Source organism: Diprion similis, chromosome 8, assembly GCF_021155765.1.
Source record: "Diprion similis isolate iyDipSimi1 chromosome 8, iyDipSimi1.1, whole genome shotgun sequence".
Taxonomy (NCBI): domain Eukaryota; kingdom Metazoa; phylum Arthropoda; class Insecta; order Hymenoptera; family Diprionidae; genus Diprion; species Diprion similis.
This window is the reverse complement of record NC_060112.1, coordinates 15,863,111-15,878,228: the sequence shown is the minus strand read 5'-3', so window position 1 is coordinate 15,878,228 and position 15,118 is coordinate 15,863,111. Positions and strand designations below refer to the sequence as shown.

The 15,118-nt window shown below is 46.2% G+C and overlaps 1 protein-coding gene across 2 annotated transcripts; it reads right to left on the bottom strand.

The window, feature by feature from the left end:
• Positions 1–503: 503 nt before the first annotated feature.
• LOC124409336 (toll-like receptor 7) lies at positions 504–14,740 on the bottom strand. 2 transcript variants are annotated; one of them, XM_046886893.1, is made up of 2 exons: positions 10,527–14,740; positions 504–535 (listed from the first exon to the last, which is right to left on the bottom strand). In XM_046886893.1, the coding sequence occupies exons 1-2, from the start codon at positions 14,282–14,284 to the stop codon at positions 514–516; spliced, it is 3,780 nt and encodes a 1,259-aa protein (XP_046742849.1). In that variant the 5' UTR covers positions 14,285–14,740; the 3' UTR covers positions 504–513. The 2 variants fall into 2 exon arrangements, with proteins under 2 accessions (XP_046742849.1, XP_046742848.1); XM_046886892.1 differs by lacking the exon at positions 504–535 and having other exon boundaries at positions 10,129–14,740.
• Positions 14,741–15,118: the final 378 nt, after the last annotated feature.

The window sequence follows — 15,118 nt, the reverse complement described above, 5'->3', positions numbered from 1 at the left end:
CGTACATAAACGGATTAAACAGAGCACAGGCACGAGAGGAGGCAGGTTGTGTGCAGAGAGTGTATTTACGGGCGTCAAGCATCGGTAACAATATTCATGCATATGCAAAGGTAGGCATGTGACGCTAGGATTTACCTCGAATGCTACGGTCCGCCATGGCTCTTGGAGATTGTAGGAATGAAGCAAGTCCCACGTGGTTCAGGGTGTATTTGGTAAACTTTACTCATCCACGTAGATAACCACATCTGGCGATGCATGTCATGAGATATGCACTATCGCAAATATTCATAAGCTAAAGTAGAACTCAAGCAATGGCGAATATTTGACTTTACACAAAACTGACATTCAATACGCCGGGAAAGGTTTTGGCGAATGAAGATGAATAGTCACTGCCCAACTCGCTAGATACACGAATCCTGTGGAACTGACTTGACAAACGACCAAGGCGAGAAGCTTGAAAAGATACTGTAGACTGGTGTAGACATTATACCGGTCCACAGAATCGACGACAATCTAATTCCAACAAGGCGCTCTTAATGTTGAGCGTCGAATTTCTATTGTATATAAGCTTTTACAAAGTATAGAGAGAAAGACTCAACAACTGATAAACGCAACGGAAACTATTCAAAGAATGAACCACTTTATCCACCAGACAGAAAAAAAGAGACATTGACATGTGATCTGTAACTATAGCGCAGTGGGTGTATGGTAGATAGATATGGATATATAGTGGCGACCATACCACGGATAACACCGAAGCCTGCAGCACTTTTCATTGTCAATCTAGGCTGCGACATTAGCACGGGACTAATAAAAAGCAAACAGCGTAACTCGGAAATCTGGGTAACTAAGTTTTTTACAAGATTCTAGAGAAGATACTTGATCATGCCAATTGAGTCTAATGAGATTCGCGTCTGGTCAGAAGGTAGAAGTAGGTGGGTTTTTTCGGCGATGAGATACGCTGAAGTTCCCAAGCTGGTATTTTGGACTCCGATTACTAAACAAGCAAATAGAAAATCTTATTACTGTATTAAATGACGATTAGTTCGCAAGTCTCAAGTTTCTTGACAACGTACTTGGGGTATTACCGTTGGTAGAATCAGTTTCAATTCTGATTCAAGTTTCTTTTTTGTTTTCGTTTTTTTTTTTTTTTTATCACTTAGTTATAATGAATTTCCACGATTCTTCAGACAATTTTCGCAACGAAATGTTTGGCGATAATAATTAATTACGAGGACTCATTCAATCGCTGACGATAAGTGAGGCCGAATTCTACTATTCATAAATTCCGACAATGCTTGTAATTTACAAATCCCCCATCCACCTTCATTAATTGATCCAGATTAGCTCTACATACCAGGAAGAAATGCTCGAGTCAATTTCTGCAATCGCCTGTCTATACACTCCCGATGCTTAATCGCTGTATACCCCCGAGTAAAGTTCTTGCTCGTTGCCGTCGATTTTTCCTCCAGGAAAATATCCGAGGAATTTCCTTTATCTGAGAAATGCGTATCTCGGTAGCTACGGTCAGGGAACAACATTTCCTTAATTACTTTTACATATATTTTTATATCTGTATCTACAGCGACAGATATTTCCTTTGAATAATATACGCGCAGCGTTTTGCCGAGCTATTGTTATAGTTCATCGAACAGAACGACGCACTTACAAAAATACGGTTCAATTAGTTGCTCGATTAGCATTTCCAACTTTGAAGTGGTTGAATTCTGAAATGCGTCGGATCGCGTTGGACGGCACTTTTTGTGCTTCTTCTGACGTCGCCCAGACCCCCAGTACACTCGCGACTGTAATTGATACCGTGTCTCTCAGTCACCGCACCGCGAAGCTCTTCCCCGTTCTACACAATTTTACGTCACTCGAAAATTTGCAGGCTTCCCAATCTAGCCACGGGCATCTTTTTTCCACAGCGCTGAATCGACTCTGGCAATAATTTTCCTAATGAAAAAAGCTTACAGGAAGCACAGCAAATCCCACAGAGTAAAATGTTCCCGCGCATCAAATTAATAGGACAGAGTAAAAAAAAGGGATCGTAGCAAAATCAGACCTACCCTTCATAAAAGAAAGGGTTGAAACGTATAATGCGACGTGAAAAAAATTTCACTGTATATCCATCCCTCTTCCGAAGTGATTGTATTTTTTCGGTGCCTTTCCTGCGTTCCTCTCTTTCATTTGTCCTATTATTACCCCCCCCCCCCCCCCTTCTATATAATTTCATTTATAACATATTATCACGCAAAGCCTACCGCATTTCGCGCATCGTCGAAAGTTTACCTCAGCCGCTACGGTTGCGTGCAAATGCCGCGTACATATAGGAGGTACGTAGGTGTACGTATACAAGGATACAAACTGCCGGTATTCTATTCGTCATATCAAATAATATTTTTCTCTCAAACTGGTACCGTCCGACAACTCGGTGTGCCGTTGGGAAAATTTCTTCAGCCGATGTAACGCTTGTGTGCAGGTAGACTGCAGATCGCCTGAATTTAGTGCATGAATAACAGAAATATGTCGTAAGGGGATACCTGCACGCATGCAAGGCGGCATGGATCGTCGCGGCGTCGTTAAATAGTACAAGTTACGTCGTATGCTCGCGTCTCAGGGATCGAGTAACCGAGAGAAGCAGCTGCGGGTCTGATTTTACGCTCGTCAAAAAAAAAAAAAAAAAAAGCGAGGAAGGTAGAAAAAGAGCGAGAGAAAAAGGAGAAGAACTCTGGTGCAGATGGTGTCACCAAACGTGACGAATCCGTGGCTAACTCGTACCTACGTATAACAACCCGAGATGCAGACGTGGAAAATGGAGGTCGAAGAGGGCGGAAAATGGTCGGGGAAAATGAAGCGTGCGCATATCCTATTTGTGCCTTCCACACGGCGACTTTGAAGCCAACGCGACATATGTAATAAGGAATGTTCAGCGCCGTATTAAAAGGCAAAGTCCCCAAGTCGGGACCGAGGGTGCCTTTAGCCCGGTGGCAAGAAAAAGTTTCCAGAGGGCGGGTCTCGGCGAATTGGTCACGCGCCCCTCGTCCAGCACGGGCATTGCGAAGGTGCGAAGAAGAGACCCCCTCATGGCCACGGAAAATCGACGCACGCCAAGAAACGAGCCAAGCAAGCGTACGACTGTCGCAACGGCGTAGAGTTCGAGCACAATAATGGCTCAGAAATTGGCCCAGCCACCTGTCTACCCCTTTTCCTCACGTGTCGCCATTTGTGCCTCGTGAATTAACCAAAAGGAAACAGAATTCAGTTTTATCGACCCCACCTCCCCCGATATGTATACGCATATATATGTATATCCACCCACCCATGACGGTAGACTGCCGACCAAGGTCGCTTTGTCTTCTCTGTAAATAATATTGAGAACCAAAGGTGGACGGACGGAAATTTTTAATACATGTGCGAGTTTCTGGAATAAACAGGAAGAAGGAAGAAAATTGTTTTCGCTACAAAACAAAGCTCGAATCAATATTGAACAGGGTCGTTTATTCGTTGCTGAACGCGAGCGATATGCCAATATGATAATGCGTAGAGATTTGTGGCAGTTTAGCAACGAATAAATGACCTTGTTAATATGCATAACATATATCAACATATATAACAAGAAAATACGTAACTAATGAGCGCCATGTTTGGTATTTGATTCGCTTGTACGTATATGAACGCCATAAAATCAGCTTCCAGCTTTTTCGAGTCTAACACGCGGTTTCATCCCACGTATGGTAAAAAATAATGTTATCTTCCTGTTCTAAGGCAGGAAATATGTAAACTCTGACGCAAGGGATCTGATATTTCTGTATTTTTACACCTTTCGCATTGCTGCGTCGGTCATGTCGAAGCGAAGGAAATAGGTATATCCTTACACCCCAGTGATGTGACATAAAAAAATCCCTCACCCTCTACGCGATCTAGTGTACGCGGAGAATGGCCTACATACATAGCACGGATAGTTTCATCTTTATCGTAAGATTTCTGACGTACTGTTCAACGATGCGGATTTATTCCCATGTTTTATTGACTCGGTGTTATATTGTGCAAAACGGAGAGGAAAAATCGTGGTTACTTTCTAGCTAATATTGCGTCGATAAACTTCATTTTCGGCTTACTTTCTATGGCTTTTCCAATTAGAAAATTCTTCTAATACATTCATGTTGAAATATCGCATGTATTTGGACTTGAACATATGTTTAGTATAATCAATATTTAAACGAGTGTTAAAATAGTTGTAAAAGTTACACTCGGTGTAAACAAATATTGTATACCGGTAAATATCCATATTTAAGGTCATAGCATTCAAACTATGTGGGTGAAAAATGTCAAGTATAATTATACGCCATGCTTGCTACTTTGTTTTGCGGAAAGTACGTGAGACAAGATTGACGGGAAAAATGTTTCACTCGGCATATTGGAAGTGGAATAAAAATTCTAAAAGTTATTAAAATCAGTCTTTAATTGCATATTAATCTATCGACGAGTAGTTTCTTTCTTATCTCTTATTGATAAAAAGTGCTGGTAATTTTTATGACTAAAAATCGCTACACGTAACTGCGTGTGAAATTGCCAATTTTTTGAAAAATAAAAAATACCGTATTACGGATTATATTTCCGAGACATACGGGCTTTCAGCCCCTGGTGGAAGAATATTACATAGAAAGCAGTACCCAGCGTACGTTTCACCCAGGAATTTCGTCTAGCCTGGTGCGGATTAATCGTACTCCGACTTGGCATTAATGAGTTTATCTCTGAAGCGCCCAAGTACAGTCGGCGCTTTACGGAATGCCCGCCCTCCGCGGCTGCGGGTCCCACCGTAATTAAAGCAGGAAAAGCAAAAGCTCCACCCCGCCACGAGACACATATAACCTCCTTTATCTAACCCAGTCGACGCGACGCCGAGACTCGTTCGAAGGACTGAAAGGCCAGCGATCGTCGAGAGGCCTCCTCCCCCTCCTTCTCCTCTTCCTCTTCCTCTTCCTCTTCTCGGCGATGTTATCTGACCCGCCTGATGTTAACTGGCGTTTATTTATGTAATTCTCCGAGGCCCTACGGTGGTCCACTTGTCACCTGCCGCACTCGAAACCGTTTCGAACTCAGGTAAGGCCCCCGACCGCCTCCGCCTTTGCCTCACCTTTGTCTGCGGTACCACATAACTATAATTCACCCTTATTATACACACGTATTTCGGTGCCCGATTTCTGTATAAGCAGGTACACGCATCATTCCGTACCTACACGTCTATTTATACGCATCGTAGATGCATAGATGGATCGGTTAATTCTTACCAATTTATTCCCCCTGCAACTGCGACGCGGTATGTCTATTTCGAAGATCCTGTTCCGATAACTTCTGTTATAAAACTTCAAGAACCTTAAGTGCAGTAATGACGATGCTCGATTGGAGCTATTTGGTGTCCAAGAACATAAATTTTCATCAATCTAACGTATTTCGAATTATATTATACTGACGTATACGTGTCGAGTTTTGAAATTACCAAGGATTCTCAAACTCTGTGAAAAATTTGGTTCATAAAATAATCAATCGACATGGGTGATTGGAAGATAATCCGGAATGAGCAAGAGAAGTTTCCAGAAGAGCCGAGGGTTAAAATTATGACTGTATAAACCACAAATATGAATTATACATTGGAATATTACTTGCTTGACGACCTGGTTGTGCCAAGCAGCCTTTACAATCATGAACAGCGAACAAAAGAATAATATCCAGGATAATTAAAAAAATCATACTCAATTTGCATAAGGTTGTAACGTATTTCCGTATCATTCGAAAACTGGGTAATAAATCGCTTGCGGCGAATTACGTGTTTTTTTTTTATTGCGCCTGACACATTGTTTCATAAAAGCAAATAAAAAAGTTGTAATTAATAATTATTTATTTCGTGGCTCCACGCAAGTGTGCATGAATATCCATTTCCGAATTCCGACCAGTTTTTTAATTCGCCGCCATCGCGTTGGCGATACAGGGACTAACAAGCGATATTCTTTGCAGCAACGTTTTTCTCCTGAGATCCCATAACCCGGTGGCGTAAACGGAAATTGTTCCTCGCACAAATCCGCATGATCCGGTTCTTTAATATTCGTGAACGCAGAGCCTGATCGTAACCCGAAGTAAAACCTGGAGGCTCGTTAAGCTCCCGCTAATACACAAACGAGGAAAAGTCAGGTGGAGGTATCGAATGTAGCGATGTCTAAAAACTAATCCCTGAAAGGCACGCACCCGGCTCCGAGCCGACAATAAGCGTGACCGATAAATTTCCGGAAGTATACGAAAGGCGGTGTATCGGTTATTTTCTTTCATTCTTTTTCATCCAACGTTTCCTTCTCATAATTCCTCCAAACTGCCGCGACAATACCGAATTAACGACCGTTCAGGAACTCTCTGTAATAACTGAATTAGCCCGGCACGCAACGTTGCATATATACAAAGGTGTGCATGGATGTATCGTCAAAAACTGTCGGATACGCGAGAGAAAGGTTATAAAGTAGAGAGAAAAAAACTGATCAATCGCTCCCATGTGCATCACGGATCGATAAATTGCGACGAAAAAAATGAATCTAAAGAAATTTCTGTCGCAGAAATGTGACCTGTGCGTTAGACGATCTCGACAAACGGTTCTTGTTTGTCGGGTCCTCTCACACCGCGGTCAGGGTCAACGGCGGCTCGACTTTCTCGCGGTACCTACTAAAGCTAGGTTCCTGGTCTCGGAATTACACCTGATCGAACCGGTTCCTATCGCGATCCCGTCGAATCTACGAGATGCGGGAGGATAGACGATGGGCGAAAGAAGAGGGAAGGACAGGTGAATCGCACCGACACCGGCGAAGCCATTAATAATATAGGTGCGCGGCGCGTGGCGTCTAGTGGCGTCTCGTGGCGTCGTTGCCCGCCGATCGATGATTCGCCCCCGGATCGCACGTCGGGTATTAAACCGATAGCGCATACTCGCGGCTCCTGGTTCTGCACACAAGTATCTAAGGACAGAGTTTTACAGGGAAAACGACTTGTCACCAACTCCCGGCATCCGTATGTTGTGTAGGTAGGTGTTCGAAGTGCTTAACCTCCGCCTTTGGTTTCTTACGTCTTGTATACCTGCGACGCCTCCCCCGACATTCCTTTCTGCAGTATGACTTCACGAGCTATCGGTTATTCGTTATCTGGTCGCAGACCCGCATTTGGTGTTTCACCGTAAATTGCATGTACACTTGAGAGGGCACAACAGAGATAATGTGTAGCTTCGTGTTTTGTCAGAGGTTCGGACGTTGTACGGGGCAAGTTTTCACATTTTCACTGTCTTCGACGTAATCTTCGAACTAACGACATACGAGGGACGAGGAGTCCTCTCACGTAGTCAAACATTCCTTCAAAACAGAGTGTTTATAGCTAAAACTAGGCGCTTCGTGATAAGGGGGATTTCTCGCGAGACCGTATCAAAGTAGCCTGATTGATTACATTAATTTTATTTTCACATGCAAATGTACGCGTAAAAAGTGAATCTTTTTCACCCACATTTTTCCCTCTATTTTTTCTCCTCTTTCTTTTCGTCCTAGTCTGGACGTAGATTAATGACGGTTTTACCGTAGATAACATCCATGAATATTGAACAATTACTCTTCTTCTCACTTTTGTTGCTAACTATCTTAACACCGATGCGAAGTAGATTTCACAGCATAAAAACAAACCAGGACTTTTGCAATTCTGCTCAATAAGAAAAGGGGGTGTTTCGATCGATGACTGATCGATCAAGTAAGCCAATAACCAAAGAGAAAAATAAGCGAAATAACATTACAACGGCACTTTATCTTGCCACATGTAGCTCAGAGAACAGTAATAATGAACCGTGGCGTACCCCTGATTCCCGAAATTGTTTTATCCATCGCCGCGACTTTTAGCCCAGACCGCAGATTGATTGCCTTCTAAACTATTTTGCCGGTTCGTTGTTCCCTGCAAAAGTGTCGATACAACGAGCGTCAGCGAGAAATTCTGCGGCCAAACCGCGTCGAACAAATTACAAGGAAAAAGCGCGCTGTTAAAAAAGTGTGAGGGACCTGCCGAAGCACCCTGTACGTGTCATGTCCCCTAGGTCACCTCTAATTAAATCGGTTCTTTGAAATTGAGGATATCGGAGTACCTAAACGTGTAGCGAGAGTTGGGCGAAGGCAGCTCGACGAACCAGAAATTCCAGTTCCTCGACTTGTAGAAGTCGGGCTGGTATTGATTTTCAAGGGGTCGTTTGTTCGAGGGAAAAGTATATTCGTGTGTTTGTTCACCGGAAAGAAATTCGGTCAGTTTAGACTTGGTGATCGAGTATTCGTATCGATTTGCCCGCGTGGACGTTTGAGCTATATGCCATAATCCGTATTTACTCTGGAGGTTGCCTTGAAAAATGTATTCTCGTAAAATACGTTCTAGAATAATGGAAGAAAGTATGCTCAGTATTTTCATTGAGTTCGCTATTCATCAAAGACATGTTTTATAACGGGATATAGTTATAAAAATATTCTACGCAAGCGTACAGACCAAAGCAACACGTGAGGGAATCGGCCGAAGATTGGCGACCGGATAAAGATTATAGCGTTTCATTATTACGGCAGCTGAAGGCCGAGTTGTTTGCCAGAAATTAATTGCTGTAATTAAAAGATTCCTAACTGTGAATGAAAACCACTGCACACACGTGTGAGTGCATATTTCTTATTCGGAGCCGCAGGCCTGATCTCGTATCGAAGGATGGATGATTTAGTTACGACGTCGTGGAATAAGTGTGTCGGATCGGCATGCATGCGTAATGATATCGATGGGGGTAAATTAATGAAAAACAATACACAGCTGAAGAGAATTAAATTGACAAGATTGAATTTATTGTCAGAAACGAAGTAAAAACTTAACTTTATCAAGTTTGAGTAAATCAACGAAGACCGTAGTATTGCAGGTTTTCATGGCAACGAAAAAAATGTACAAAATAAAAAGTTGTCGCCCTGCTTTGGCTGATTATAACGGCAAATAAATAATTCGACTTAAAATAATATAATAAATTCAATGACCGTGTACGGTGATCGTGAAGAGATTTTTCATGTATGTATATATATACATATACATATATATATATATATATATATATATATATATATATATATATATATATATATATATATATATAATATGTATATGAGTAAGCACGAGTAATAATAAGTTGACATTACCGTTTCGATTTCACTTCAAATGTTAACATAAGTTATAAATTTATTCACACAATTTAAATAATCATAGTATAGTCGATATACAATATATATATATATATATATATATGTATATATTGTATGTATATATATAATATATAATGATAGGTATGTTTTATTTATTAACTTTACGGTGAGTATATCTTACACGAGGCGATAATACATATTTACATATCGTACAACAGGCTTCGCTCTCAATCATATAAAATTACAAAAAATTTCCTACCTAAATTCAGAGAAGGGCCCTAAGACTACGCGTAGGGCTTTTTCGCGCCTCGCGTCATCTGCTCCAGACTTGACGCTAACTTTTAATTCGATTTATACACATTTCTTATACCTTATGTATACGTCTATATATGTATATAGATACACTCATTATATACATATACGTACTTGTGTGCGTATACATACGTATATTCATATATACACATATATATAGATAAGTAAATATTTACAGCCTTGTCACGAGCGTATTATATATATATATATATATATACATACATATATATATATAGGCAATCACGTAACCGTTTCATTTATCAAGCATAAAATTAGGTATTTTAATTAATTCATTAATTAATTAATTAATAATCAGTCATTGGCGAGGTAGGCCAGTGTGGTAGATTTACAAAATGCAGCACTGCAGCAGTCACAGCAATAGGGGAGCACCTATTATTATATGCATAATGATATATACATAGGTTAATTGTGTACGTAAGTATTACAGTAACAATGACGAATTATCGATATTATTTTCAACGTTATTAATATAGTTATTAGCATCATTATTGTTGTTATTATTATTATTGTTGTTGTTGTTGCTGTTGTTATTATTATTGTTATTATCATCTTTAATTAATAATAATATCATTATCCTTACGAATATTAATAGCATTATTATCGTTATTCTTATCATTCATTATTAATAATATGATCGTTATTACGGATATTACGAATATTACGATTACGATAATTATTACAAACTCGAGCGTCAGGCAGGCGGGCTTCGCGGGCGGGTGAGGATCATAATAATGGCGAAAAACGAACTACACAAGATAGGCTTGTCCGGGGGGCGGGGGTTGCTGCTGCCGCCACGCGTTTCTCTCGAGGGTCGAATAGTCCGAGTCTATGGAGGAGTAAATGTGCTCGGACAGGGGCCTCCTGCCAGCGTTCCCGGCGCCCTCGAGACCGGTTTCCTGGTACGCATGGTTCACCGTCAGCCTGGGACTCGGACTGGCGGTGCTGCCCGGCGTTTCCCTCCCGCCGATCTTCAGCCTCCCGTTATTGTGGCTCTGGAGCGTGGCCGTGCTCGAATACGCCGGGGGGGCCTGGAGGAGCTCCGGTGAATCCTTGAAGAGGGGGTGATGGTGACCGGCTATGTGTCCGTGGACCCGGAGCGTCGGCGTGCCCTTCTCGGGGCGGCCCTCGAGGGTGTAGGTATTCACGTTGCGTCTGTAGAGGGACGAGGGTTTGCGACGTAGCGCGTCACCCGCGGGCATCGCGAACCTGAGCCTTTCCCAGAACCTCTTTTCACCCCAGCGCAGCCTCACCGCCGTCCTGAGGTACGGCCTCAGCTCCGGGTCGGACTCCGCCTCCGGGGCGACCGGCCCTGCCTGGACGACGACCAGCTGCCCAGGACGACCGCGAAGCGCCTCGTGGACCGCCGCGCGGAACTCGAACCTCGACCACTCCGTTTGCAGGAAATTTCGCGTAAGGACGATCAGCACCCTCCTCGAGGCCTCGGCCGCCTCCAGGACGACGGGAGCCGCGGCTCTCAGGCAGGGGAGATCCCGGTGATGGAGGCACAGCCTCAGACCGCCGCTTCCGGCCCCGGCGCCGTGTTCGAGCTCGGCGACCAGCGATCGCAGGACGAAGTCCTCGTCCTTCGGACTGTAGCAGAGGTACCCGTCGTAGAGTCGCTCCCTGTCATCGGGCGGCGCAGCCTTTGCCCACAACCTGACACCGTAACGCGAGTAAGCCCACGTTCGCACCGGTTCTCGGAATATGAAAGCCAGGACGGTGACCACGAGGAGGAGAAGGACCGCCGAGAGGGTTGCCGCGACCATGGGAAGGTAGTCGGAGACCATTATACTCTCGATGACACCACCCTGGGCAAAGTAGTCCGAACAGGCGGTCTCGTTCACGTCGAGGCGCCGTCGATAGGCGGGCCGGGTTTCGTTGTTGTCACACCAGACGTCCGTCGAGTCGACGACCTTGTGCGCGTTCTCCGACACCCAGGTGGTAAGCTCCTGCAGAAACTTGCATCTACAGGACCATGGGTTGCTCCCAAGAGACAGCTCGGTCAGGCGGACGTTCAGGGTCAGCTGCCAGATGGGGAACGTGACGAGCCTGTTACCGTCCAGTCTGAGTATCTCGAGGGATCTGAGCGGCACCAGGGTAACGTTGCTTACGAATCCGATCAGGTTGTTGTGGAGGTAAAGTTCTCGCAGGTGCGACAAGTGCTCGAACTCGAATCCTTTAAGGTCGTGGATCCTGTTGTCCTCGAGGTGCAGCGTCTGGAGGTTGTTCAGTCCGTTGAACGTCCGATTCTGGATCGACTCTATCCCGCTACCGTTCACGTACAGAACTCGCATGTTCTTACGCCCGATGAACACGTGATTCTGAAGCTCCCGCAGGTCGTTGCCGTCGAGGTAGACCTCCGTAGCGTCCATAGGAATTCGCCGGGGAATTTCCGGGGCGCCCAGACCCGAGCAGTCTACGACGTTGGTGTTCCAGGTCTGGTCGTGGTAGCACTTGCAGTCCGACGGACAAGTCATCTCGCAGTCGCAGGCGTCGAAGTCACAGCAGTGGCAGAGGGCGAAGCAGTGAGCTTCGTAGCGGCACAAAAATTGCTCGGGTCTCGCCTCGATGGCGGGAACGATCGCCGTGCCTCGCGGCCCGGATACACGGCACATCGCGTTGTCCAGGTCCATGACTCGCGGATGCTGACGGAGCGCGGTCATGTTGTTGATCACCGGAAGCCAGTCCATCGAGCAATTACAGTTGAACGGATTCCCGCCGATGTAAAACTCGGGCAGGGACTTCCCGGCCGGAACCGGAGTCAGACGTAGCGCCGTAAGCTCCATGGTCTCGATCATGTTCGCGTACATGTCGACGCGGGTGAGATTCACTTTTCCGGTGAAGGTGTTCGGACGCACGAGGCTGATGTAGTTATTGTTTATGAACAAGAGTTCAACACTGTCCGGTATCGCGATCGGCGAGAGTTCGGTAATCCGGTTGTGACTGGCGTCGAGTGTCCTCACTTTCAGATCACTTATACCGTAATAATTTCCCAGACTCTCAATGAAATTTCCGTGAACGTCGAGCCACTTGAGATTGTTCGGTATGAACGCGTAGTCGAACCACTCGATGTGATTCTCGGACAGATTGAGCAGCAGGAGACTGGCGATGCTCGTGAACACGCCGTTTATGTCCGATAGAAAATTTCCGTCGAGCCGAATCGCCTCGAGCCTCGTGTTCCGTTCGAACGCGTCGAGCTCGACGTGCTGGACTTTGTTTCTGGCGAGATTCAATATCTGCAGATTCGGTAGATCCCAGAGCATGCCTCGCGTCAGGTTCCCGATGTTGTTGCTGATCAAACGGAGCCCGGTGAGCTGGTGCAGATTCCGGAAGGATCCGTTGCGAAATTCACTGATTTGATTCTCGCCGAGGTCGAGGGTCTTCAGGAACGCAAGATCGCGGAGCGCCTCCGGAACGATGCTGAGCGAGTTTCCGCTGAGGTCGAGCTCCTTGAGGTCGGAACAGTTCCGAAAAGCCATCGGATCAACGGAGACGATCATATTTCCGGACAGAGTCAACCGGCTCAGAACAAACAGTCCGTTGAACAGCTGAGGTCCGATCGAATGGAGCCGATTTTCGGAAAGCTCCAAGGTGTGCAGGTTGTAGAGAGGCAGAAAGGCGTTGCTCTCGATGTGCCCGATCGAGTTGTTCCGGAGATCAAGGATCTGGAGGAAGAAGAGATCCTTGAACATGCGGGCGTCGATGCGAGTCAGAGCGTTGTGGGACAAGTCGAGGACTATCAGACGAATCAGGCCCAAAAAGGTGGTCTCGTCTACCCGATCGCTGCCGAGCGTGTTCCCGGCTAAATTCAGGACCAGCAGCTGCTCGAGCCGAGTGAACGTGCCCCGTGGAAGATCACGGAGCTCGTTGTGCTGCAGATGCACCTCCCGGAGATCGCGGGTGCTGGCGAAGAGGGCCTCGGGCAAGGAGCCTAGGATGTTGTAGCTGACGTTGAAGAGGCGAAGGCTGGTGAGTCCGGTGAGCGCGTCGCTGGCGATTTCAGCGATGGAATTGTGCTGGAGGTGGAGCTCCTGCAGTTGGCGCAAACCGGACAACGGACTCTCCTCGGGGAGGCTTCGGATCTCGTTGTGAGACAAATCCAGGGCCCGAATATCCGCGTGGCATTTCGCACGATTAGCCCGGCTGTCGGCGAGGCCGACCTCGCTTATCTCCCGCAGATGATTTCCCGTGAGGTTCAGAACCTGGAGATTGCCGAGCTCGCACAAAACGTTCGGCGGCAGGACTCGCAGGTTGCTGTCTATGATCTCGAGAGTCTGCAGCTCCCGGAGACCGGCAAGAGCGCCGGGAACGAGCTCGAGGGTGCGACCGGCACCCCATTCGGTGTTCAACGTCTGGAGGGTGAGCCGCTTGAGCTCGGCGAGGGGTTGGAACGCGGAGGCCGGTAGCCGCAGCAGCTTGCACCCGTCGACGTGGAGCTCGTGAAGGCCGCTCAGCCGGTGCCAGCTCTCCGTTGAAATCAGGCTCTCGAAGTGGTGAACGTTGCTGCAGGTCAGCCTGAGCTTGAGGGCGCCGTCGAGGGCGGGCAGAAGGGTGGCGATTGCCGAGGAGTTGAGCTTGAGAAGCGCGCAGACGGCGGATCGCGTGTCGTTTCCTTCCGGGGCCCAGTGGCAGGTGCCCCGCACCCCGGAGGACAGTACGAAACAGATAACCACCACACTAGCACTCCACTTCCACGAGGGCGAACACAGCACTGTAAGCATCGTGTGAAGATTTTCCGACGGAACCGTGAAACGAGGGTCGGGGGGTATGAATGAATGGAAACAAACTTGAACCGAAGAAAAACGGAACAAAAATCAAACGGTTTGGTATTTTTACCGCTGGCTGGCGCACTGTGCGTCACGATAAAACAAAACTGCCCATGTCTCGTAGGGGTTGGTTGGCACGTAGCTTTCGAGCACACCGTGCCGACGAACTCTCGTTACACTTTCACTGATTATACTTTTCCTTAATATTGCATTAACGGAACTCGGGGGTTCGCGTCCCCCCTCTTCTTCGTTTTTTTCTTATCCCTTGTTCAATTATCACTGCGCATCGATATCGCGACCGTCCGAATCCGTTTCGAACTGTTCGTCAAGACTTTGACCGAGTCTTCGCTACACCGAGTTCGTAACTTAGAGCGACGGCGAATAAGACGATCCATTCGCGCTCGCCGCGCGCTCAACACTGACTGAACGCTACTGAAACTCGTCGAGGTATTAGAGGGCCGAGTTTCAGGCGGCAGCCAGCAGGAAGCGCTATCGTACGGCTCTCGCCCCTTCATCTCCGTACGACTGGCTCGGTGGAGGGGAGAACCGACCCCTACGAACCTCAAGGTGTTCATTCTTTACCTGTCAGGCAGCCAGAAACGAAGGTCTGCCGAAAACTTTTTTTTTTAACCAAGATTCCTAAATGGATTACAATATTTGCACCCACGCGTTATTACGTGTATATGTATCATGTGACTAATGACGTCTAATTTTTCCTTAGTCGTCCGCTATTTGACGCGAAGAAAACGCTTTAGATTTTTTGGATATAACCGTTCGTTTTTATAGAGA

Excerpts from the sequence above, each read along its gene's own strand:
- LOC124409336 (XM_046886892.1), bottom strand. The coding sequence starts at position 14,284 with ATGCTTACAGTGCTGTGTTCGCCCTCGTGGAAGTGGAGTGCTAGTGTG.